We start from the raw sequence: 26,201 nt of genomic DNA on the forward strand, positions 1-26,201 counted from the left end.
CACTTCCTGTTGGCAATCGGAAGGTCTGACTTTCGAATCCGGCGAGGACATCGCCAATTTTTCTTGTTTACTCTTGTTAAATACTCTAATAGGACCCTACAAAGGGCTTTATATCTAATGAAATTAATAAAATATCCATAAGAGCGTAGAAAATTTTATTTCATTTTTGTTTCAGATGAGAATTTAAAGAAAAAAGCAGTATGTATTTTATAATGTTATTAAATTTATTCTTCAATATTGGCCCACCTGTGGCCGAGCGGCAACGTCGCTGAACACTGATAGTTCGGTCTGAGGTTCGAATCCCGCGAACGGGTTGGCTGCATGGGTGTTTTCGTGGTTTTCCCCATGTGTAACGTGTATACGTGTCAGTTTCCCTTAAAAAGTCCTCCACGAAGGCATCCCTCCCTTAAGGCAGATAGCCCACGAGTGCTTTACCATAAACCAAACCAAACTATTCTTCAGTATTATGAATTCAATGCGAAGAAATTCCTGCCAATCTGTGAATTTCATGTCATTTAATTATTTTCATTGCTTTGGAGTATAATGTGTAAATTTATAAAATTATGGGACTAAAAAGTTTTGTAAATAACTGTGCTTTTATCAAATATCTGGTAAAAGATTTTTATTTTTTTAAATAATTAAAAATTTTAATTTTTGGTCTGTGTTCTTTTCGAATTTCGATTTAAAAAAAAAAAAGTTTAACGAGTGAAATCTTTGGAATACATTGGTTTCGTCTCGAATGAATGGCAGATTGTTATTTCGGAGAATTTCTAAAGATCTAATATCATTGCAGCATATCTATAAATGTAATGTTTGTTATTTAAGTAACATTGAAAATCTTTATTTATTTATTGTACATTTCATTGCAGTGACTACTCCTAATTTTGTAAACGAACACGTCAAATATTTTACTCTGTTGATCGTGATATCCTCCGGGAGAGAGGGGGCACGGAGAACAATCGACTAAAAAAAGGCAGCCAAATAAAAAAGGTGCAAAAACTGTAGTCTTTCTCACAATTAAATAACAAACGAAAACAAAAGGGAGCGACTTAGTTTAAGATTTTAAGTTGCATAAAAAAAAGTAAAACGTTGTGGCAGATGCTTTTATGTAAAATTATTTTTATTATTAAAAAAAATATGTGACGACGACTCATTTTAAGCAACTGTTAATTTATAATTAAGAAAAAAATATCTTTCAATAACTTTCGTGCATACCTTCTGTTTATATGTGAATGGATGCAAAAATTATAATAGATAGAGCAGGAAAGGCTATTTTAATTAAAATGCTACTGTAACTATGCCATTTCCATGATTAATTTCTGAATTTGGGAGATTTTCTGAGATTTCGCTGTTACCGTAATTTTACCGTGAATTTCAGATGATTTCCTTTAATTTTCAGATTTCTTTGACAATTGCTGGGGCTCTTTCCATATAAAATAATTTTAATCCAATCTTCATGAGAATTTGCACGGAAAAAATAAAGTAATCGTAGATAAAATTCAAACCAAAGTTTCAAAATTTAAATTACCCATGGAATGTGGAAACATGGCCAGTGCCGGGATTATCCTTTCTTAATTTTTTTTCCCACGTTATTTATTTCTCTGAATTTAGGAAAAGAGATTGTCAATGATGTAAAAAAAAATAAGTACGTTTTCCGGAGTTCTAAGGAAGTTCCTTGTTGATTATTTCATTTCTTAAAAATCACAATTACATAATTCAGCTTTGATCTTTGTTTGCGAATTGGTCATTTATTAATGCTTTTTCTTCTCGAAAGGCATTTTTTCGCCGTGAGAATCTTTTGTTACTTACTTTTAAGAATTTTTCGTACTTTATTGTATGTTATAACTTTGAAATGAATTTACTTTTCACAAAGTCTTATGTTACCATTCATTCATTTGTAAACCATGTAAATATCATTACAGTTAACTCCACATATTCTAACTAATTGGGACTAGATCCCGTGTGGGTAACTGACGCTTTAAAATATGAGGTTTTTGTTTTTGCTGCGCGAAGTCCATTTCCTGGAAGTCGAAATTTTCTCACTGCATTGCCAGAAAAGTTTTGTAACAAATCTCATATGCAAGCACAACTACTGCTCTTTATTCTTTTACGATGGATTCTTCCATATTAATAAATAATGAATCACGGTTTTTCATAAAACTGTATTAATTTTATTGCACTCGATTGTTTTGACGGCATTCGACAAAAACTTGAGTAGAAGAAAAGCAGAAGAAAGAAGATGTTTTAACTTCAATAACTTCTAACATGTTTTTTTCTGTGCCAATGAGAATGTTTTGTGATGCTACAATTTTTACTTCCTTGTACGAAGTAAAAAGGAAGTATTGTAATCGCGAAAAGTTTCAGGCAGCATATTTCAACGAAAATATCCAGTTTGACCGCTTTCGAATGCAATTTAAGGATGTTTTTGCGTGATATCTGTACGTAAGGACAGAATAAAAGACTCTTTTCCTCTAAAAAAATTATAAAACTGCCTTAAAATGAATTCTGGAGAGAAATTTTCGTGGCGTTTGTATGAACGTATGTATGTACGTACGTACGTTGAAATTTTATATCTAGGACTACTATAACATGTAGATGTGCACCTCGTATTTTGGTTGCAATCGGCCGCGCCAAACGTATATAAATATATTTATATATATATCCACTCTGTTACCCGGCTCAGTGATCTCAGTTTCTTTACTCTTATATGTTTGTAAATTCTACATTTTTTTGCTTTAAAAATGATTGAATTATGTTGTTCTTATCTTCCGGTTAAGATTTTTATGCCTTTAGTAAATCTGTGTGCAATATTTTTAGAATTATCAACAATTTTAAAGTTGTTTAAGTGACACTAAGCCTAAAAATATTTTTGATGGCGGCCATTGCTTATTTACATTTGAAACAGCAGAGTAGTGGATTTGTTGCCAATCTAGAGAAACGTAGATTCGCAACAACAAAGATAACGCCTTCATTTAATATTGCGAATTAAATCATGCTTAATCCCTTCTGGAATTTTTCGAGGAAATAAGTGTTTAAGATTTACTTCGTAATTTTTAATACAGATATTTTGAGTTTTTATGTATTTTTGTCTTGTCGCGAAGTGAGAACTGAATTTATTGAATGAGAAATACTCAATCGTCTGTGAAAAACTGTTTCTTTTTTGTTTTGTTTGCTTAATTTCTTTTATCCATCGTTCTAGCTTTATTATAGTATTTGAATAGAACATGTGGCAACGATTAGATAATTCTTTTAATGATATGAATTTTGTGCATTCTGAGTTATAATATGAACGAAATATAATACTGTTAAGTGAACCTAGCGCCAGTGTGTCGTTATGGTAAAAAAATAGAGTGAAATTTAAAGAATGCATTTATTCTATTGTGATTTATGCGCTCTCGGCGAAGTAAATTTAATTCAATCCAAAGAATTTAAACGAAATGCAAGAAAAAATGCGTGTGATTTAATATTCCGCGCAAGGAAGTCATGTGGTGTTCACATCAGATTTTTTTAATTAATGCTGCACTCTTTTTTCGAGGAGTAATTTCCAAGCTGTTGATACCTATTCTTCAAGTTTTGACATTAGCGTTTCCTTTATTTTTCTGGAAAGTAGGAAATATACACCCACGATTATTTGAGGAAAATTCGTATTTCTTTCTCGGATAATACTTGAACTCGTATTTTGTTGACTGTAGAAGTTCTGGCGTTTGTATTGATAATTTATGTCTTATTATAAACGCTTACATTGTTACGAATATATGACTAATCTTTTAAAGCAGAATAGGAAATTGTACCATTAAAAACTCCTAATTATTTTTCAAAAAGCTCGTTAATGGTGGGAAGAAGGGAAGATTCATTTGCTTATACTGTGAAATCTTCGAAGTTACCAGTTGTTTTTGTAACAATAAATACTATAAAATCAGCAAATTTCGCGACATTCGGTGGAAAAAATGTAGCCTTTTGCTGTGTTTTAAAGTTTCTAAATTATATCCTATGTGAGAAAATTTAACTACAAAATAAACATGCTATTGTAAGCCTTTTTTTAGGATATTAATATATTAATAATCATTCACACTCTTCTTTGTTTTTTAACTTGGAAATGCATTGGATGAATGATTAGGATATAAAATTCTGATGAACGTCACAGATTTTTCTTAGAATTGACATTATTCGAACTTTTTTACAAATATAAATATTATACCATTTTAATCTTGAGAGTTTTCACTTTGTGTAAAAAAGTACTAACTAAATCGATTAAAACGACTGAAACTTTCAATAACATTAACCTTGTAATGAATTCCATTGTAAGAAAGGAGTTGAAATAATATTTTATATCATTAATCCCCAATTTCATTCTTCATTTTAACGACTAAAATATTCTGTAATGTGAACTTTATAATAAATTCCTTGGTAGGAAGAGAAATAATATTTTAAATCATTAACCCAAACGTGTATTCTTTATTATAAATGCGGCAGCTGTGCATTATGTTTGTTTATGCATGCATGTGAAAACCTGGAACGATCCGAAAGTGCCATTTACTACTTGATGGAATACTATGCAGGTTAACCGTGCGCATCCGTATATCTCTTTATGCACTCTGTAATAGCCATCATTCCGCAACTATTGATTTTCACTTTTTAGAATGATAAGCATCTGTTTGGATACGCGCTCTCAAGTCTGACATGCGACCGAGAGAATGCGCCTACTGAACCGTTATTGAAAATGGCTATCAACCTGAACTTCTACCCCATCTGGCGACCTCTTTAATCCCAAACAGTGCCAGCTTCCTTCCGCGCGAATAATACAATCATTCAATTGCCTTTTTTTCGAAAGCTTTTGGTGAGGGATAGAATCTTAACAAGGCGTGGCCTCGATTTCATTTTGGTTGTTACGTTATTGACGTTGCTAGTCATTGCTCAAATGATTGCGTCATAGATACATAGACGATTGTTCGTTCTATGCCTAGATTTTTTTTGGCCCGAAGTTCTTTTGCAAGTTTTTTTTTCTCTGTCATAATGCAATGTGCCGGTAGCAATAGCGCGTCTGATTTGGAAACTGCCAATTTAAGCTTTAAAAGAAGCTGTAAATTATTTCCACTTCAACAGTTTTCCGATATGAATACGAGAAGGTATGCAAGTATAATAAAATCGTACTTTATGATAGTGAGTTTCTGAACAATGCAAACTTTTTAGTGCTTGGGATTCCCTGGAGTGGGTTTGTATAACAATTCCGAGAATGATTATATTTGTAGATATTGATGTTACGGGTTACGGGTTCATCATTTTGCGCTTTAGCTGACCATTACTACTTGAAAGCTCTAAATATGTAAAATTGCCTGTACCCAGCGTATCTGGGAAGGAATCTCTATATAATGAGTTAAATTCCCAAAAAATCAATCCGCCAATTTTCAGTGTCGAATTGAATCATTAGTTGTCCAGCTACCGTATATACAGAAATGATCCTTTATACGTTTTTCCAGTTGTTTTCCAAGACCGTTGAAGATTACTTGGTTCGAATTCTGGAAACGGTGTAGCTGCATGAGTGTTTCGTGTGTTTTCCTTGATGTAACGTGTATACAAGTCAGGTTTACGTTAGAGGTCCTGCACGAAGACTTCTTTTCCTTAGTTGATGGCCCCCGTCTACTTTGTGGACGATAGCTCTCCCGTATTTTGCCGTAATTAAAATCAGTCCGTCGGCTTTTCCAAAGCTGTTAAAAAAAGTAATTATATTTGTTAATAATAAGTGGGTTCCTAGTATCATGGACGGAGTTAAATCACCTGTTCTTTAAAATGTAATTATGCATCTAATATGACGCCTAGATATTTAGTTGAATTTACTATTGGTAGTAATTGATTATCCATTTGTATATTCGTTTTATGTGGATGGTATATCTTATAGCGTCTCAGTGAAATGACAGTGCATTTGCTTGCTTTTAGTTTGATTTCATATTTCGCACCAGTGTGCTACAATATCAAGGCTCAATTATAGGTTGTGAATGGCATGTTGCGGCCTAATTGATTTCGTCATCAGAACCGTGTCATGGCATACTTGGCTAACTTGTTGTTAGTGGTTTCTGATATATCTTTTACATATATGTGTTAAATACGGTCGGTGCTAAAAACAGAACTTTGTAGTAAGCTCTCACAGATTAATTTTTGCTTGAAAGTGTGTCTCCTACTCTCGTCTGCAAAGTTCTACATTTCCGATAAGACTTGAGTGATTCGAGCATCCTGAGAGGCAGTTTGATTGTTTCAAATTTATAAATCACTGATGCCAAATTTTAATGCCTTGATCTGGGAAATAGACAGTCACACATTGGTTTTTGGTAAATACTTCAGCGATGTTTTTCTCAACGTTTAGCATTTGAATAATTGTATTTAGGCCCTGTCTAAAGCCAAATTGATTGTTTTTGATGATGTTATTTTTGATGAGGTAATCATTCAATTTCTGATGAATTATCCTTTCGAAGATCTTCCCTTAACAGGGAAGCAGACTTATAGGTCTATAACTTGTTTGAAGATTTGGATTTTTGCCAGATTTTTGAAAAGATGATAATGGCAGCGGGCTTCTTGTGTTGTGGTAAATAGGAAAGTCTGACATGCAATACGTATGTTGGTAACAAGGATGACAAATTTCCCGAGAGCTTACTTAAAGGCTCATGCTTTCTTCACATTTATATATATATATATATAAATAATGCTGTTTACTTCATTGGGCGTTATATTCTGTAAAATTTCAGTAGAATCCTTATTCTAAGGATATCAATTTATTGTTTGTTTCATCTTCACGAGTTGTATCGTTTGATGTGTTAGGGTTCTGTCAAAAACTTTTCCTATTTCTTGCTATGATATTTACCCTGTATAAGTGGACCGATATGGTTAGAACGCTTCTGGCCAGTCCCATTTTTTGATCATACGGCTGCCTTGTGCCGGTTAGGAGGAGCGCGGCTGCGCCCTTATAGTGATAATGGTTAGGACGCTCATATCGTAAATATCTTGCAATTTTCCATACGGTTTCCAGTGCAGGTATTAAATCATGTAAAAGTGATTCCAATCTTTCAATTTGGTATTCAGCAGCAGCTTATTTCCTTGACTGGACTATTAAGTCTTATTTTGGTATTACGATCTCTCTTGAGCTTTCAATGCGTTTTTACTTAATTTTTTTTCTGGGCCTACGAATTAATGAATGTAGTTTTCCTCGGAATTTAGGCCAATGGACTATGGGCCTGCTTTTATACGTGTTTATAGTTCATAAAAGAAGAAATGCAGTTGAAATTGGTCCGAGCTCGTTTCTTCTACTACTTCTAAGTGTGGAATATGTTGTAACCCTGTAGGATTCTCCACTGTGTAATTCTAAGTTACAGTTGAATGTGAAGAATCTTAAGAACTAGTAAGCAAATAATCGCTTGAGTTGAGGTAGAAAACAACAAGTGTGAAGGATGAAATAATCCTTTATTATTCCAACTAAAGTTTAACAGAACTCCGTCTTTGGAATTTTACAATAAAGCCGACACTCGGACTTGAACTAAGGAAACTAAGAATTAAAACTTAACTAATTTTAACTAAAAAGATATAGCCGAAGCTATCAAAATTCTAATGGAGTTGGCCCCTTAACGCTAATTGACTACGAAGCTATCAAGGGCCTAAAGTACGGCCAAAGCGTAATAATAGTTTAAGCGAGAGTAGCCTAAAAAGGCGGATGGGTGCTAGCCAGAATATCTGGTATCTCTCTCACTAAGACAGTAGAACTTCGCCGTTAAATACCGCTCTTGGTTAATTTGCATTCAGACGTGATTCTAAAACTACGTTCTGGCCGGAAGTGGTAAGTTGAAATTTAAAAGCGATAGGAAAGGAAGTTTATTTCAAAATTTAACTGTTAATAAAATTAACATAATCTTTACAACCCTTTTAATAAAATTATATATAAGAGTTCTGTTAAAGCATTATAATTTATTCTGGTGAGAACATTTGGTCCTGAAATTTTTATGCCATTCTGTAAAGCAAAATTCTTCAGAATTCTACCATTTGTGTTGAGATGTCTAGAATTCCATTCAGGATTTTTGCAGTTTGAAGTCTTCAACTATTAACGTTGGGAAGCCAGCACAGGTCACATTATGAAGATGTTCCTTTGTGATAATGTGACTATACACTGAGATGAATAAGAATGCTTCATTAGTTTTCCCGTAAACCAGAGCTTCTTGTGTGCAAGTGAAATAGGAAAAATGTACCTGGAAAACTTAAGATGATTTTTATTAACTAACTCCTATGTTATGGGTACGATCAGGGTGAATTATTTAATAAGCTTGGATCATGAAACTTTCGCAGGGTCTTAGATGAGTCTCAGTAAGAAAAAGTATGTCCACATTGGGCTTTTTAAGAAAGTCCTGCAACTCTGAAGTTTGCTTTTTGATTCCATTGGCAATGAACAAGGATGCTTTGATAAAACAGTTTCTTGTCTCACTGCTGTGTGATAATGCGCGATGAGACGTTAAGGCCGTGTTCTAGGGCAGTTACCATTTCAATAATTTCAGTTCCTATTTAAAGTTTAGCGATGTTGGTTTATATTTTGCTATTTAGCGTTATTATATTTTGCTGTAACTTTTTTGGCCTTTGTTAGCCTTTCCAATAGAGACTAGTCACTGGTTGCAATTTCAGTCTCTTTACAGGTGGTTTTAAAATTTTATCTTCCTGAATCAGATGTGATTTCCACAGTTTAAGTTGATTTGGGAAACTCGTTTTCATCATGTTTTATTTATTATTCTTTCATTCCCATGTGAGGGGATATGAAACATCTTAGTCAGTTATAACTTGTGTTTTGTCTATGGTCGTATTTTTGACATTTATGATATTCAGTCGGACTTGGTTTGGAGCGATAAGCTTCAACAATAACTTTCATATCTAGAAAGTACAATAAGTCATATATTCTTTTCCCCTCCTCGTTTCTAGGTGTTAAATTTAAAGAAAATGGCAAAAGCAAATGAAATTAGCCAGAAAACGTAAAGTTAAAAATCTAGAATTATAAATTAAAAACTAAGCTAAAATATTTTTAGAACTATTTAATGACTAGATTAATGGTCTCTCTGCTTGACCTTAATAAAATGACCCTAAAGAAAATTTACCAATTTGGAGTCGTCATCTTGTAATCGCGCAACGTGAAAATCTCCCGGTTTCCCATGTCTGAATATTGACTGCTATGGTATAATATAGTGCAGTGGTATTCAATGTATGGGTCTCGAAAATTTACAATGGGGTCGCAAGGTGTCAAACGGACAGTCAGGGGGAAAAAATGACGAGAAGAAGCTTCTATTTCGGCTGCTTTTGACTAATTACATTTAGGTCAAAGGCATCTGCCTCTACAATCGAGGTATGAAGAAGTAAAAGCAGACAAACGATTTCATAAGTTTCACAATGAGTTTATAAGATATGGTTTTGTATGTACTAAAGATGGTAACCAAGGGCTAGACGTATTCTGTGCTTGGCAGTATTGGCAAACCTCTCACTGAAACCAAATAAACCTGCAGAGGCATCTATATATAAAACATCCAGAATTTAAAAATAAGAAAAAACCATTGAATTTTTTCAGGTTAAAAAAGAAAATGGGATATTTGAAATGTAAGTAAAAAAACTTTGTCTACTTTTACCGATATTAGAAACTTCTTACTGAGTGAGCTATCGTATAGCTAAAACTGGTAAGCCGTACACAGTTTCTAAAGAGTTAATTGTCCCAGCAACCAAGGCATTATGTTTGGCGAAAAAGGAAAAGCAACAGATTGATTCAAATACCACTGTCTGATATAACAGTTGGTCGCAGATTATATGAAATGGCAGATAGTGTGAAAAGTGAACTTAAATCATAATTCAAAAAGTAATTTTTTCATTCTTGAGTTGGGCCACTGATTGCAAAAATACGGTACACCGATTGCCAAAATACTGCACACTTAATTTGCTTTTGCAAAATATGAATACAAAAATGAAGTCGTTGAAAACTGTTTTCGAGGAATTACAAAGGACTGTGGATGGAGAAATCTTTAAACTGGTAAATTCTTACATCTCGGAAAACAATATTTTTGGGGAAATTGTGTGGGGATGTGCAGTGATGGAGCTCATGCCATGGTAGGAAAAACAGCGGACTTCTACCCCGAATCAAAGAAGTCTTTCCCGATGTAACATGGTTTCACTGTATGATTCATAGAGAAACTCTTTCCCTCCCCGTTTGTATCGAGGGGGGAGGAACACGCAAGCGAACTGGTCTGTCTTAGATATTGGTGTTAAAATAATAAATTACATGAAGTTGCGTCCTGTGACTCGGGGATTTTTTTCATGGGTTTTTAATTTTTCTCTTATAACTTCTTCGAAGCACGCTTCTGCGTCGTAGCCAATCACTGTTCTTAAACTTTTAATCATTTATGTATTCAGCCCAGGAGTGTTGATTTGTAGAATTTCATCTGAGTTCAATGTTGCAGTAGATACACTGCTAAGGGGGGGGGGAATGGAACAGTTCTGTATCCTCCGTTCTACTGGGCCGATTCACGAAATTCAACTTGCATTTTTCATGTCTCGAAAGCGCGACTTAGGATATATATTAGATTTATATATAGCAGCATTCTAACACAGGTATTTTGACACAAAATTGGACTATTTCTGAAATGACATACCAATTTTTTTCCATATTTCGAATCAAAGAAGTCTTTTCCGATGTAACGTGGTTTCACTTAAGATAAATTTAAGGCATGTCGTTTCAGAAAAAGTCCGATTTTGTGTCAAAATACCTATGTTAGAATGATGATGATTTATAATTAGAAAACTTTCCATATGCCATCTCCAAGAAACACATATTCAATTTAAAACCACGAATGAAAGAAAATTTTTATTTAGAATTTAAATTAATATTTTAAATATAATTTCAATCTCCTTGTTTAAAAAACCGTTAAGAAAAATCTTTTAATCTCAAAAGTACCAAAACCAAAAGTTAATACTTATTTTTGGTTTTGGTATCAAATTTACTTTTGGTTTAAAAACCAATAGTCAATACTTATTTTTGGTTTGGGTATCAAATTTACTTTTGGTTTTGGTTTTTTTGAGATTAAAGATTTTTCTTAACGGTTTTCTTAAACAAGGATATCGAAATTATTTTTAAAATACTAATTTAAATTCTGAATTTTTTTTTTTTTTCATGGTTTTAAATTGAATTTGTGTTCCTTGGAGATGGTATATTGAAAGTTTTCTTATTATGTTTTTATTGGTTTATTACTTTGCAGCTTGAGCGCAAGTTTTAAATTTACTTTTAATTACTTTATTTAGAATGATGATGTATATACATCTAATATATATCCTAAGTCTTGCTTTCGAGACATGAAAAAAACGGAATTGGAATTTCGTCAGTTATCCCAGTTGAATTGGAGATACAGAACTGTCCTCCCCCACTTTTTTTCGCATTGTACATTTGTCCTCTTTTTCCTAGAGAGTAAATTAAAAATATGTCTTACAGAATTATAATAGGAAAATTCTCCATCTTATGTTCAATGTAATTCACTTACTAATTTGTTGAAATAAAAACTAACTTCTGATGACCTGACACAGACATATCGTACAAATATGATGAATATTCATTGCTGTGAAAGGATGTGATTAGGATTTTATATTTTATATATATTTGATTTTATAACAGCTTTGATCTTCAAAATGTTATACTAGTTTTGTATTTTTTAATAGTGTTACCGAATAGGCTTGATTTCTAGCCAATAGCTGTTTAATTTATTAATTGTGTGTCAGAAATATTAAAATTTCTTGTGCAGTTTTTCCAAATATGGCAACAATTTGTAACCAGCAATGATTTTAATCAATTCTTGCATAATGGAAATATGAACATCGTCTTAAGTTATGTTATATTTGAAAATATTCTCTGTTAGTCAGGAAAAACTTAATAAGCTTAATAAAGATTGTACATAGAAACGAATTCACACCCAGTTGTGCATAGAATGGAATTCACACCCAGGACTTCATCTTTGTTGTAGGCCTGGGTTAGAACAATGATCTACATGAGAATTTGCCTCCATTAATCCCAGTGAATAATTTGCCCTAATATCATTTTATATGAATAACTGTATTGTGAAAAAAGTAAACTCTCATCCAACATTTGTTATGAAACTATAGTTTATGTAAAGGCCTTTTATCTAATAGAAAGTGTTTAAGCATTTTTACTAATATCAGTTATGTAGTTCAGTGGCGGCCAACTTCTGTCTATGGAAAACCATTTAAAATACATGCTACATTGCAGGTTATGCATTCAATTTGGACAGCATTTTAGAGTGCATCCTTTAGTACCATAATATTATATACTGTATTTAGAAAGATAATTTGACTATTTCAAAACTATCTTTCTAAGCAGTTTTGCAGACAGAACAACACTGGGACCAAATGTAAAATCTAAGTATAATACTGCAAGTACTTGTGGAAAGAATCAACAAGAACATTAGTTATGAACTATAAGAAATCTGCAAATCCACTATATACATGTGCATTGTATATTATCTCAAAATGTAAGAAAATGCACATGCATAAAAAAATCTGAGGTCAATAATACTTGCGAATTTTGTTAATCTTTCTGTGGGCTGAAGAAAGGTCCCAGAAGGTCATAAGTGCCCTCCCTATAAGCTACCAGGTAAGCATAACTATATAAATCATATTTTACTAAAGAATAATACTTTAGATGTTGCTAAAACTGTGGTTTTGGTGGTCAGTCAGCAACACATACAATAGTGAAGAATAAATGTTACTTTATTTAATGTTTCTGGACTGTAACTAATTATATGCTAATAAAGTAAAAATATGTATATTTAATTAATGATTTTTTTTTTCTTTTACAGGTTTACCACTGGCAGAGTCACCACATAAAGCATAGTGGTGTGGATGATATGGTTCTTTTGACAAAAATTACAGAACCTGCCATTGTTGAAAATTTGAAAAAAAGATACCTTGATGATCAAATATTTGTATCCTTTTCCTTACATTTCTTGTTGAAAACAATATTCCAAACAAAGTGCCTTTCCCTCTAAAATACATATGTATTAATGATTATTTTATGACCATTCTTTATTTTTAACCTCAAATGTACAATCGAGATTATGAGATATTGATATATGAATTATGATTGAGAAAGTTGAAGAAAAATAAGCATTATTTTCCTTGAAACATCTATTTTTATCCTAACAGCTTTATTATATTAATTAATCCTAATATATTTACTTTAATTTTAAACTCATATTTTAGTACAGCATCTTGAAAAATGTTGTTATTCTAATAACAGTAATTAGGTTAGTGTGGATGGAGCTACTTTATTGATATAATTGTAGACTACTGCTCTTTCATTAGTAATGACTCCAGATCTTTTGTAGTAGTTTGCACAATATTCTTTACACATAGTAGAATATAGAGGCACAGAGAGTATATAGAAAATCGTTTGAATATTTCTATTTAAGAGCCATATATCATCAGTACATAACCTGACATAACATCATCCCATCAAAAGGAATTATCACTTCTGATTAAGTAGATCATAACAAAATATCAAGGGCATCATAGTATTAATATAAGTAGAACTTACCAGCACACAGTTTCAGTAATAGTTCAAGTAAACTTACTTAGAACTCACCACACTCCATAAGCAGATTGATCGCTAACATTAACGTTTTACTAGCAGACTTTCTTTGCTTTATCAAATCGTCTCCAGAGATCCACTCAAAACAGCTAGAGAAAGAATCTACTGTAGAAAGTGATGTGACACATCTGTAATCTAGTGTTGTTCTTTATATATTCCATACTTATATATTAGTATATGTGATATGTGAATTGGCTAATATGTGAATTGGCAGGTATGGAAAACTGCTGTCTTTGAAGAAAACATATTTATATGAATTTTTGAAGCATCTGAATGGTAGTCTGAATATATTTTCTTTATTTATCACTTTTATATGGCAGGTTGCATGTTTATTTTGCTTCTTTTCCTATGCATAAAATTAATGTAAGATAATGTCCCTTAAAAATCCTTATGAAGGTACTTCTTTTAAGACAGACTGCAGTTATGTTCTTTTCTGCAATCAGACTGTTTTATGTTTTTGTGATTTTGTTTTGTGTTTAATGTATAACTTAATATATATGTTGAAAATTACATTAAAAATTTAGTGTGTATATTTTATTAATTATTTTATTTATCTAACTCTTTAAAGATTTCTATTTTGAGCAGCATTCTTTCATTTCTATGTTTATAGCAATTTTGAACAGCTTTTTATAGTTAAATTTTTGTAATTGCATTTAAATTCCATGTTCGGAGTGAGAATTTACGAGCTTAGTAATTTTTAGCTATTTTTGCATTGCATCAATAAAGGTAACCAACCAAAAGGATTTCTGCAACTGTTCTATTGCAGTTAGTTTTATTGCATAGTTATTATTCATCATTTTTAATTTTGTTTTTTATAACAAGTAGTTCTTTCTTAAGAAGAGAGATGGTTTCTAATTATTGTTTAAGCACCTATCAAAGATAGGTTACAGTATGTATTGCTTTATTATTAGTTTGTATTTATTTATTATTATGAGTATGATTTAAAACATTTTAAATTGTAAGTTAAAGGAAACTAGTAATATGTATTCCTTTAGTATATACAATAAAGATAAAAGTTCAAATTGCTATAAATTATGTATATTAAATATTATATCTTTATTAACTACCTGTTAATGCAAATAATTTTATATAATGCTATATATAAATTGAAATATAGAATAGTTCCTAAAATCTATCTATCAGTCAATCAGTCTGTCCATCTGTGTATATATATTTTTTTAGAGAACTATTCTGTGATTTTTTTCCCAAGTAGAATATGCATCTGTGTAAAATGCAGGTTGTCTGTTAATTTAAGTGCAAAACCTCTTTTAAATCTGTTTATTAAAACATTGTCCTTAATGAGTCAAGACTTACATCGGGCCTGTGCTCATATCTGTTAATCCGTTCAAACAGATGCCATATTTTACTGAGCGGGAGGTTGAACAGTATCAAGGGGCTGTAAGTAACTTTTTGTATTTGTGTTTAATAAAAAGCTGACTTTTTTTTTTTTTTTTTTTTTTTTTTTTTTTTTTTTTTGTGTGTGTGTGTGTGTGTGTGTGTGTGTATTATGCTTAACTTCCATATGTCTCTTTTGGTTAAAAAACAATAGATAGGTGATTATTTTAAAGCATAATACATTATATATTTGTTTATACATATACCAAAGCTAAAAATGAAGCTGTAGATTTATTTATTCCTCACATTTGTATCTGTATGCAGTAATTTTGGTAAAAACTTGGAAAAAAAACTTTCTGTTGAAATACCATTATGCAATATTCTATGATGTGATATTTGAATTATTTCTGATGCTGTCATAGAAAGTTGTCATAAAAACATATCATTTGTTTTTCTGGCTATAATTTAAATTTTGTAGCACCTTTGACAGAGAGAAAGAAAGACCAGTATAAAAATTTTTCTGCAAAAAAAGAAAATTTGATGCTTGTATGCTCATAAATTAGAAGTATGAAACTGAAGCTGCTAATATGTGAATTTTATACTTGTTTTTGTATTGGTCAACAACTGTTAGACAATGATAGAAATATCGCTTCATAAGTAATAATTATGAAAATGTAAATTCTGAGCATGAACTTTTACTAATGATAATCAGCTAATGTGTTAGAGGATAGCAGAACTAGTGAATATTATTAAGCTGTTACACTCAATATTCTTGATGTTTTTAATATGAAAAAATTGTGCAGTAAGGTACTGTTAAAAGGAAACTTGATGGAAATGAGTAATGACTGAGGATTTCTCAAACAATATATATTATATAAAAGAAATTAATGTTTGTGATTATGGTAATTTGAATAAGATCTCTCCATAGATGATAAAATTTAAAAAAAAAAGGATTGCATTTAGGAAAACCTATGAAATTGGCAATTGTGGAGTTAAAAATTGAAAATTTGTTTGTTGTGTCTTTGATTTTCATAGAAGCATCAGCTTGAACTGTGCCTGAAAGACAAATGATAAGTGCCTTCTGCAGGGAAGGATAGTTCATATTCATAAAAGAATCTTAGATTAAGCAGGATTTTAATTGAAATAGGAAGCAGTTTTCTCGTCAAGTTAGTACTCCAGTTTAAATCCATCATTTTGCTGCACAAAATGATAATGACTATTTATCCTACTTGCCAGCTATTGCCAAAGAATCCCAAAATGCTTTCTTTTATTGGGTAAACTATATGATGATATATATCATTGACTAACGGTGTACCTTTTCCAGGCATTTGAAGAATGATGACAATATTTGTTATAATATTATAAAAGATTGTTTATGTTAGGTATCTGAGACTTTTGGAAATAAATAAAGATGCATGTTGAAAGAGAATGAATTTTTATTGAAAATTAAATCAACAAAATTTCCATTCTTAAGATATACTTTTGCTCATCTGGTTTATACTGGTATTTATGGGAACACATTTGTATAAATTCTCTCTTTTGTGTAGTAGCATTAAAAGGCTGATCAAGTCTCTTTAGTTAAGAAGAATAAATTAAAATTTTTCTATACGAAAATCGATTTTTTTATTGTACTATTTATTTATTTATTGTATAAATTTTAAAGTTCTGCGCAAAAATATGGAAATTGATAATTTTAGATTTCTCTTTGGTGCTATTTTATAAACTGATACAACAGTCACCAGTGGGTTTAATTATATCTTAAAAAATTCATATAAATAAATAAAAATAAAAACTTAGCTGTTGCATTATTTATTTATTTATATGAATATTCATTTACAAAATCTGCCCTGTAATACTTTCTGTTGAAATATATATTTTTTCTGTAATAGTGTACCCCTATATTATAAAAGTTCTTAATGAATCTGCTTAATAAGCTGTCAGAATACTTTAGCTTAAATTTGTTTGTATTTGTTTTTGAATTTAATGTTTTGATGTATACTTTTTTAAGGCATCATACGAAAACCCTCCTCATATTTATGCTTTGTCTGACAATATGTACCGCAACATGCTTATTGACAATGAAAATCAATGTGTGATTATCAGGTGATGCTTTTTATCTTTATTTCATTTCCATGCTTAACATTTTATATATAAATTGTCTTATTTTAAATTCTATGTATGTAATTGTCGGATTAATTTTTTTAAATTAATGTCTGTTGTTAAGACTTACCGTATTTGATGGCATATAAGACGCACCCTTATTTAGAAGGCCCGCAATAACTTAAAAGGTGGTTAATTTTAGTTCTCACGTTTCATAAAAGTCAAATAAACAATTATTGAATGCAGTCACCAAACACATTTTTATTAAGGAAAATTAACAAACAGCAAGCTATTTTGAACATGATATGTAAATTTCAATAATGAATAAATGAATGAACAGCAAGCAATCAAACATAATACAAAATAAAGCAGAAACAACAAAAAACACAGATTCAAGGAAAACATTGCTATCATGAAATTAGACTTTAATCACTTTCAAAACCATAAAAATCCTTTTTACTATCATCATCATTGAAAACGAGAATATCGTCATCACTACTCTTTCCATCATCGCTAGTGTCACCTTCTTTGAATAATGGTTGGATGGTACATCAGATGTGAGTGGAATTTCCTCCATATTTCCTATTTGACCGAGCTCAAAAGAAGTTTTCTTGCGTGCATTTATAACAAACCTATAAAATGCTAGTATTTTTTCTTCATAGTCTGCTGGCATTTTCTGTGCAATAGTTTTTTTGTGCTCATTGATAAGCCTTGCCTTTTCATGAACCTGTAGCACCAACCCTCAGACCCTGAAAAGTTCTGATTCCCATGTTCTTCTGCAAATTCTTTAGTTTCATTGATTATCATTTTAGTTGAAACATGTATCCCAGATTTCCTCTAATCTATCACCCACATTTTTACGGCATTTTCAAGTTCAAGCCAAGATGGAGCTGAGCATCGAAGGTTATGTTTTTGCTTTTTAGCAGTTTCAGTTGATCTTCCTGCAGTCGCCAAGTATGTATCTGCAGCTGATGTATAAATTTGTTATAACTTCAGAACAATGATTTTAAAACAAATTGTATTCAGTAAGTTTCAGAGGAAAGGGTTTATTTCAAAAATCCATTGAATAATTACTAGTAACTTCTTTACTTCAAAAATAATAATTATTATTATTATTTTAATGAAAAGTTTAAGTAATCGTTAAGGGTTAAATTGTGGTATTCAAAATAACCAAAAAGGCTAGCTATGAGTTTTTCCCGCTTTTCTTTAAATATTGAATTTGGGATGTATATTATCAATTAGATGGTTTTTTTAAATAAGGTTGAAAATTTATGAGAAGGATGTCAATATTGTGTGTGAAATGATTCTGTAAAAATAAAATCATAATTTTTTTATGTAGTCCCTGTAGAACAAAATTTCCTATTAATAAAATGTTCATTGTGCTTTAGTAAGTTGAAAATTAAAGGTTCTACACTTAATGTAATAGTTAAGTCCTTTTAAAAGACCAACTACATTTTCAACAATGAAGCTAGAATGATAAAATCATATGCAGTTTATCCTACAGAGTGAGTGAAAATTCTTTAGGATTCTGTCAAAGTTTTTCTGCCTTTGCATTACCTATCTCAGCTTTTAGTATTACTGAAGAATTCTTTTCCCAACACCTCAAAAATACAAGTCATTTATCTTAAATATTGAATGCCAAAATTATTATGCAAAATTATGTGTTTTAACTATTAGAAGATTTTATCTTGTTTATAACTTACATATGTTCATGGTAAATAGCATAGATTAGAAAGATATTGCTTTTTCAAACAATAAAATTTTCTATGTATTGAAAAATAAGTGCATTTTTAATGTGATTTATGTCTTTTATCTTATTAAGTCTTTTATCTTGCAGTGGAGAAAGTGGGGCTGGAAAAACTGTTGCAGCCAAATATATTATGTCTTACATTTCTCAAGTGTCAGGTGGTGGATCTCGAGTTCAGGTGTGTATTATTGATTGTTAAATGGAAGTGTATGTTCCCAGACCTTAACTATAACTGTTTCTCTTTTTTCAGTTGCAGTTATAATGTCTTTTAAGCAGTTTTCTTGTGATATTTATGTTTTCTTGATCAGTTTTGTTTGCAGCTGTGAAAAAATGGTGGTGGTGGTTTATTTATGCATATGCATGCATGTGTTTTATATCATGATATAATATTTTGTGTCATTAATAAGATTCTGTGTATAATTTTGCTTATGTGCTTTCATTTACAAGATAGTATTTCATTTAAAAAAAAATGCTTTATGTTTCATGCTAATATCTTCAAAATAAGTTTCCCATTATCTGAGATGTTATTCACAGCATTTTTGGCTTCCTAAGTGATCAGTAATTGGTGCTTTGCATACGTTAAATCTATTAATAATTCAAAACAAGATGCTTTTGTTAATGCTTAGGGATGTCAAAAATATCCTGTGATTAAATATCTCTTGAACAGCTGGAAATAATACCATGATGCTTATTTGACAAAGGACTCATAAGTAACTCTCAAACTGTAGTTTTGATCACACTAAAAATATGAACAATATGAGTGTTTTATTTGGGTTGAAAAAAAAAAAAGTTGTTGTTGTAGGTGGTCAGAGTTATGCCCATTTCCTTCTTGTGTCAATCCCACATGTTACAGAACTGTTTTTTCATTTAAAAACTTTTGGTAAGATAAGGAACAATTAATTACACTGATGCAGAAGTCATCAAAATCGAAACAAAATGAGAATAAAGGAATGAGATGCGTGGAGACTAGTTACCCATTCTTTGCAATACTTTTCTATTTCATAGTTGAAATCCACCTATGCGGATTTGGTACTCTTTTGATGTCTTTCTTTCTGCCTAAACTTTTCTGCGCTTAGCTTAAACCATCTTAACAATAAATTCTTTACGTGTTCATAGTCTTTAGTTTTATCAGAGGGTTTTCTAGCTATTAACTGTGTTACTTCATAAGGAAGTAGTCCTAGTAAATGAGATACAAGTTCTTCTTTTGAAAATTTGAGCCCATTCTGCTTGCCTTTCAAACAATAGCAAATATAAACTGATATCTCCTTTCTTGTCATCGAATTTCTGCATAAGGTGATGCAGCTCTGTTTTCAGCCGGACCTGTCCGGCAGTTTGAGACTTTGTCTCTGCTTCAAGTCTTAATCTCTCTAATTCATACTGTTCTTTCCTTCACAGCTCTTCTGCTTCTTCCTGTCTCCTATGTTCTTCACTCTCCGTTCTTCTTTTTCCCTTTCCGTTCTATTATTGTATCTAAGACTCCTTTGACAAATACTTCATCATAATCTCTGCTGTCAACAATTTTCTGTTTTAAGTCAACTATTTTCAAATCTTCAGTCACAAAACACCCAATTCAGCCACGAGATTTTACAAATCTTCCTTTTGAGCTCTTCCTAAGTAAAACATTGTTTCTGTGTTTAAAATTAACGAACACTGTGTTCTTTATACTTCCTCAAAATAGCTCAAATCAATTACTTTAATTAATGCAGTCAAGAAACACTGAATTAACCCTTTCAGGACAGGCGTCCCATACGCATTCCCTAAGAACGTCTCTTACAGCCGGCGTCCCATCCACGCATCGCTAGAGATTGCATTCAGAGGACGGGTGATGCGTATGCACATTTTAAGCTGGAACGTTTTTCTGAAGGCCACTAGATGGCATCCTATGTCCATTACTTTTGAAATGAACACAGTTTTAAGTTCCTGACCTTGACTTTGGTATTTTACTCATCAGCTCTTGCGAGGGTGGGGGGAGGGAAAACGTAAACAGAGGTGAGCTCTTTAAATACGTTTTGCATTGCCCTTCAGATATATTTCCGTTTCTGCTCTTTTTATTTCCGAAAGCCTCACCTCCAGTCTATTATAGCGGAAAGGCGCTATTTATCAGAGGAAGAATACCCTTGTATGGTCAATGAACCATTTAATCAACGCAGATGAGAGTGATGATTCATTTTCTAAAGAGTTAGAAAGTGATGCTTTTTCTAAGAGTTAGAAAGTTATACTTCTCCGTACTTCGAGATTTACCACAGTCTTCATTTTAAATTTTGTTACTTCTTACTGTAAATAGTCTTTATTGTGTTTTTTTATTAATTCAAAAACTTTATTGATGGATTTTATCCATTAAAACTTTGGAATAATTTTAATTGCGCTTCCGAAAATTATTTTACAAGACAAGCAATTTTTTAAGTTTATTTTCATGTAAAATAAAGAAAAAAACCTTATGTGCTAATTTTAACATATATAAAAGCTCAAGTAATAATCTAAAAGAATACAAAAAATTATGATACTAGAAGCGAAACTTTTTTTTTCTGATCTTTTTTTATAAAATTAAGTTTAGTGATGCAAAACCTCTGTCCTGTACGGTGACTGCCTTCGATTCCCTTCCATCCCGCACAAGCGTCTTAAACAAAGGTGCGCCGTCGTGAAAAGGTTAAATGCACTCTGTTAAATACGTAAACCTCAAAAATAAAGTATTTAAATTATATGAAGTTCATACTCTCTACCACATTATTTATGACTAAAATAAAAATAACAACATAGTGCAATATATAGGTCTTCTGTTTGGACAACTAAAATGAATATTAAAAATAATATCCAATACAGTAATAAAATAAGACAATTCAATATTAACAGGAAATAATAACCTGGTATCACTAATATTGCATTCATTGATGAACTAATAACATAAGGAAATTCAATATTAACATGAAGTAATAATCTGGTATCACTAATATTACATTCAGTGATGAACTAATAAAATAAAGCAATTCAATATTAATAGGAAGTAATAATCTAGTATCACTTATATTATGTTCAGTGATGAACTAATAAAATAAAATACACACGATTATTCCATGTTGGCCGGTGCCTCCAAAATAATGAAGACTGTGATACTTCTTTCGCACATACAAATAAGAAGAGAAAACACATATATACTTATTTAAAATAAAATAATTACATGCTTCGTGCAAGAACCACATGCCTCAAGCCTGTGTTTCAATATTGCCAGTAACCTGTACATTATTATTCATCTGTTTCAAATGCGCAAGAGATCATTAACAATATTAAAGCTGTTACACTGTATATGTCAGAAAAAATGGTTTCATCGGTGGGAAATTCAGAGAACATAAACAGGGATGCATCTCTATCCTTTTCATGCATGAGAATCTGTAAAAAGGCTTATTTTATGTCTGTGGTGAAAGCTATTAGATTGCACCTAAATCTCAACAAGATTTAAAATATTTTTTGAATATATATCTGACCCAACATGTAGACAGTCGGAACCTGAGGTATGTGAAGACGCATCATAAACAATATCTAATTTACTCCTAGGTTGGCCTTTGTATATAACTTCCATGTGGGGGTAAATAATTTATATGGGGGCATCATCTTCATTTGAAACATCTGTGACTGATTCAATAATATTTTGCTTCAATCAATCCTCTAACACTTTTCGGTATTGGAAAAAATAGATTAGGATTTTTTTCAAATGGTTTTCTAATTCGATTGAATTTTTGTTTCGTGACTTCCCTATTATCATTTAGATTTGATGTATTGCATTTCCAAGGCAATCTAACTGTATATTGAGAATTATTGTACATTATATTTGATTTGAAATTTTTGTTGACTTCATTTTCAAATGAAGTTTTTCTTCTTATCAAGAAGTCCTGAATTATCAAAGTCTCCAAATTTTGTTGCTTGTTCCAAAATAAAATCTTCAATAACAACTGTATTGAAAGTTAAAGAGGTGTTAGATTTTTGGTCCTTAAAAGTCCTTAATTTAAGCCAAAACCAACAAAAGGTCCTTAATTTTACTTATCTGACATTTCTGTCTGTTTTTTTTTTTTTTATAACTGCCATTTTAGTGTGAAATAACATTTTGGAGGAATATTTTTTGGTGATGCATTGATAAATTTGTATTTAATGGGTTAACATTTGAATTCTTTCCTTTAATATTAATAGTAGATACTCGAGTTTTAAGCCCAACATTCCCTCTTTTGAAACATAAACATTTCGAAATAATTTCTTTAATTCGAAATAATTTTCTTGCTAATAAAGATTTCATAAAATAGTACATCAGATACAACTTGTCCCTTTTTTGAATATGAGTGCTTTTATTATATGGAGTTAAATTTAGCATTTTATCAATATTTTGGCGATTTCAAGATCAGTTTTTGTACATTTTTTATTTGGAGGTTTGCGAAATTTTGGCAATTTCTTTTACAAGCATAATAACATAATAACATCGATAAATATCATAAAAATAGTTATATAATATTATAATTAAGAAATAAGATTAAAATAAAATGTTTTTATTTTTCTCCCACGATATTTTAAACTGATAATGTTGTTGACTTTGGAATATTTTCATTTTGAAAACTAAACAAGGTAGAGAGCAAACAAATCCTATAGAGTAGAATTTCTAAAACATTTCTTAGAAAAAACAAAAAGTTACTGCAGTTATTTAAAAATTAATTTCATTTGTCTTCTTTTATATTTTTGCATAATAAGAGTTTTTCCTTGTGTATTTATTTTAGAATATTTAAATGTGCACCAGTTTTTCTCTTCAAATTCATTTTATAATGTTTTCTGAATTTTTTCTTAAAATCTTCTCGCTCTTGCTGAGTTGGTAGGGATCTTTCAAATTTTTTAATTTGCAGCTTAGAAGGCATAAAGGCAAGATTTATAGATTATTATTTTAAAAGCAAGATTTATAGGCCTATAGTTTCCAGAAATTATGTGATGAAATTGAAAATATCTTCATTGTATTAACACCTAATGGACATGTTTTATGGGAAATTTGTGATGAATTTCTTATCTTGGAGAATTTTTAAAAGAACAGTAAAAACAAAATTATTTCAATTTCTGCTTTCTTCTTTTGAATTAATCTTTTTTTGGGGGGAGGGGGAGGGGTTTTCAGAAAGTATAGACAGTCAATTTTTTTTTTTACAACTTCAAGGTTTAATTTGTTGGCTAACTCGCGAGTACAAAATCTTTTTAAGAGAGGTCTAGCAAACTCTTTTTCCTTAGCTGTTGTTACTTTTATTATCATGCAAATCTGTAAAATGTTGTAGTATTAAGTTATTTACACTACGAAATGGATGAAATGATTTCATCATTCTATTGTTTAATTTGAAACTGATAAAATATTTTTTTTTATCGGTCACTGTATTTTTAACTATCAAACTGGACATAAAACCTGAAAAGCACCTGCTGCATCAAAATTTCTCTTTTTTTTATTTACCTGTAAACATTGTACAGGTTTCTGAGTCATGATTTTGTGAAAAAAAAGTGTAGTTTCTATTTGATGTGGCGATAAATTCACATACTGTTACAGCTTGTTATGTTTCACCACTGGCAGATGTCTGTTAATACTCTTCATTTCTGCCTTTAGCTTGCGTGAAGAAGATAATTAATTTTCTCTCATTATTCTATTTCTAATTTTAAAAAGTATAGAAATTTGTTTAAACAGAAGTTGGAGAATTTCCATTATTCGTATGATGAAATTCAAAGGTTATATCTTTGGAAACATTATAATTCGGATAAACGATTAATATATTTCTAGTTTCACATCAAATGCTAAAATTCTTTAATTTGAATATTAATTGTATCATAAACTATTTGCATTTTTGTCACTTTAATTGAATTTTGAATAGAATTTAAATTTAAGAAATTAGAGATTTGCCTAATGATAATTTAGTCATTTTGATTGAATCTATTTATAACAGTGTCTATGGCCTAATCATAATTAGCCTCTGAAATTGAGAGACAACCTTTGATAGCCAATGCTTTTCCACAATAGGTTTTCCTATCGTGCTTTTCCACAAAAGGTTTTTCAAATAATCAAAATTTTCGATTCCATAAACATTATCATGAATCATAACTTTGAATTAATTCGAAAAATTCATCTAATCGGTATAGTCCTCATAAAATTTGGCAATAAACATTTTGGGTTATTTACGTCACCATCAATATGTCTTTTTCTTTCATCTTCCCTAGAATGATAAATGATTTACATGCACATTTACACTTTGAATATTGGATTTCTTTAATCCTTTGAGCAGCATGACTGGCTTTATCCAATCATGAAATTTTTTGTAACTTGCTATATATTTGCTTATAATTTAAGATATATTGCTCTCTTAATAATGTAAATGTCATCTTAATGAATGTAAGTTTATGAAAATAAAGAAAATAAAGAATAATTATATAAATTTAGCTGATAAATTCTGTTTAAATGCAGGTCTTCATGACAGATCCCAAGAATCACGCCGCTCAGAGTGTTAAATAACGGTTGATTTTAGACTTTGTTAGTATTATTTTATCAATATATTCCATAGAAGTTTTAATATCTAACTCTAATTTTAAGTCATCTTCAATCAAATTTCTAACTTCTCTTATTTTTCTTCTAAATATTCATATACATTTTAAATAATTTGCATTACACAAGCACATAGATGTGCTCAATTTTTATTTAACATCTTTTGTTCCATTTTTGTAAATTATTAAAAAAGAACTGAGCAGTCAGTGCACAAAGTGCTAAATCCAAAAGTGAAAAACACAAATTTACAATTATTAATTAGATTCTTGATGGCCAAATGAACCATGTTGCAAACATCATTGAAATCAAAACAAAACAAGAATCAAAGAACGCGGTTCATGGAATGGAGGGTTTTCCATCTTTTAATTAAAACTTAAATGATTATATAGTACAAAGTCCGTAATCCGGACTCATCGGAACTTCAGCGATTCTGGATTAGGGTTTTTTTTCCGGATTATAAATCATCAATTTAAATCTGGTAAGATGGCATGCAGAAATTATAAAATTAAAAATATGAAAGTGTAATTTATGAAATAAAGAGCAATTATGATCTAAAGGGTGTCAAAATTTACAAAAAAAAAAAAAAAAGCTTCATATTTATTTGTTTGCTTTATTAAACGTTTATTTTGTAGTAGCTTTGAGGTCCGGATTATAGACTTTGTACTGTATATACTATATACATAAGGTAGGCTAAAAGCTTAAATCCGATAGCAGAAATAAAAAAAAAAAAAAAAAATGAAAACTCGATAGTTCCATCAAATATTTTGAACATATTACTACATACTACAGTCCTCGACTATTTCTAACATACTACACTCTACATATTA

At 30.8% G+C, this 26,201-nt stretch overlaps 1 protein-coding gene across 5 annotated transcripts in view; it reads left to right on the forward strand.

The window, feature by feature from the left end:
- The window catches only part of LOC118200183 (unconventional myosin-Ie-like), a 297,322-nt gene that overhangs the window by 200,847 nt on the left and 70,274 nt on the right, over positions 1-26,201 (forward strand). For all 5 annotated transcript variants that reach the window (XM_085822569.1, XM_085822568.1, XM_085822570.1 and 2 more), the window contains 4 exons: positions 12,864-12,989; positions 14,963-15,052; positions 16,998-17,092; positions 18,927-19,014. In XM_085822569.1, coding sequence (XP_085678695.1) covers positions 12,912-12,989; positions 14,963-15,052; positions 16,998-17,092; positions 18,927-19,014 — 351 coding nt within the window. In that variant the 5' untranslated portion in view covers positions 12,864-12,911. The remainder of the gene's footprint in view (positions 1-12,863; positions 12,990-14,962; positions 15,053-16,997; positions 17,093-18,926; positions 19,015-26,201) is intronic.

This window comes from Stegodyphus dumicola, chromosome 8, assembly GCF_044657685.1.
Source record: "Stegodyphus dumicola isolate Sdum_Otavi_A_Nest chromosome 8, ASM4465768v1".
In the NCBI taxonomy this organism is placed as follows: domain Eukaryota; kingdom Metazoa; phylum Arthropoda; class Arachnida; order Araneae; family Eresidae; genus Stegodyphus; species Stegodyphus dumicola.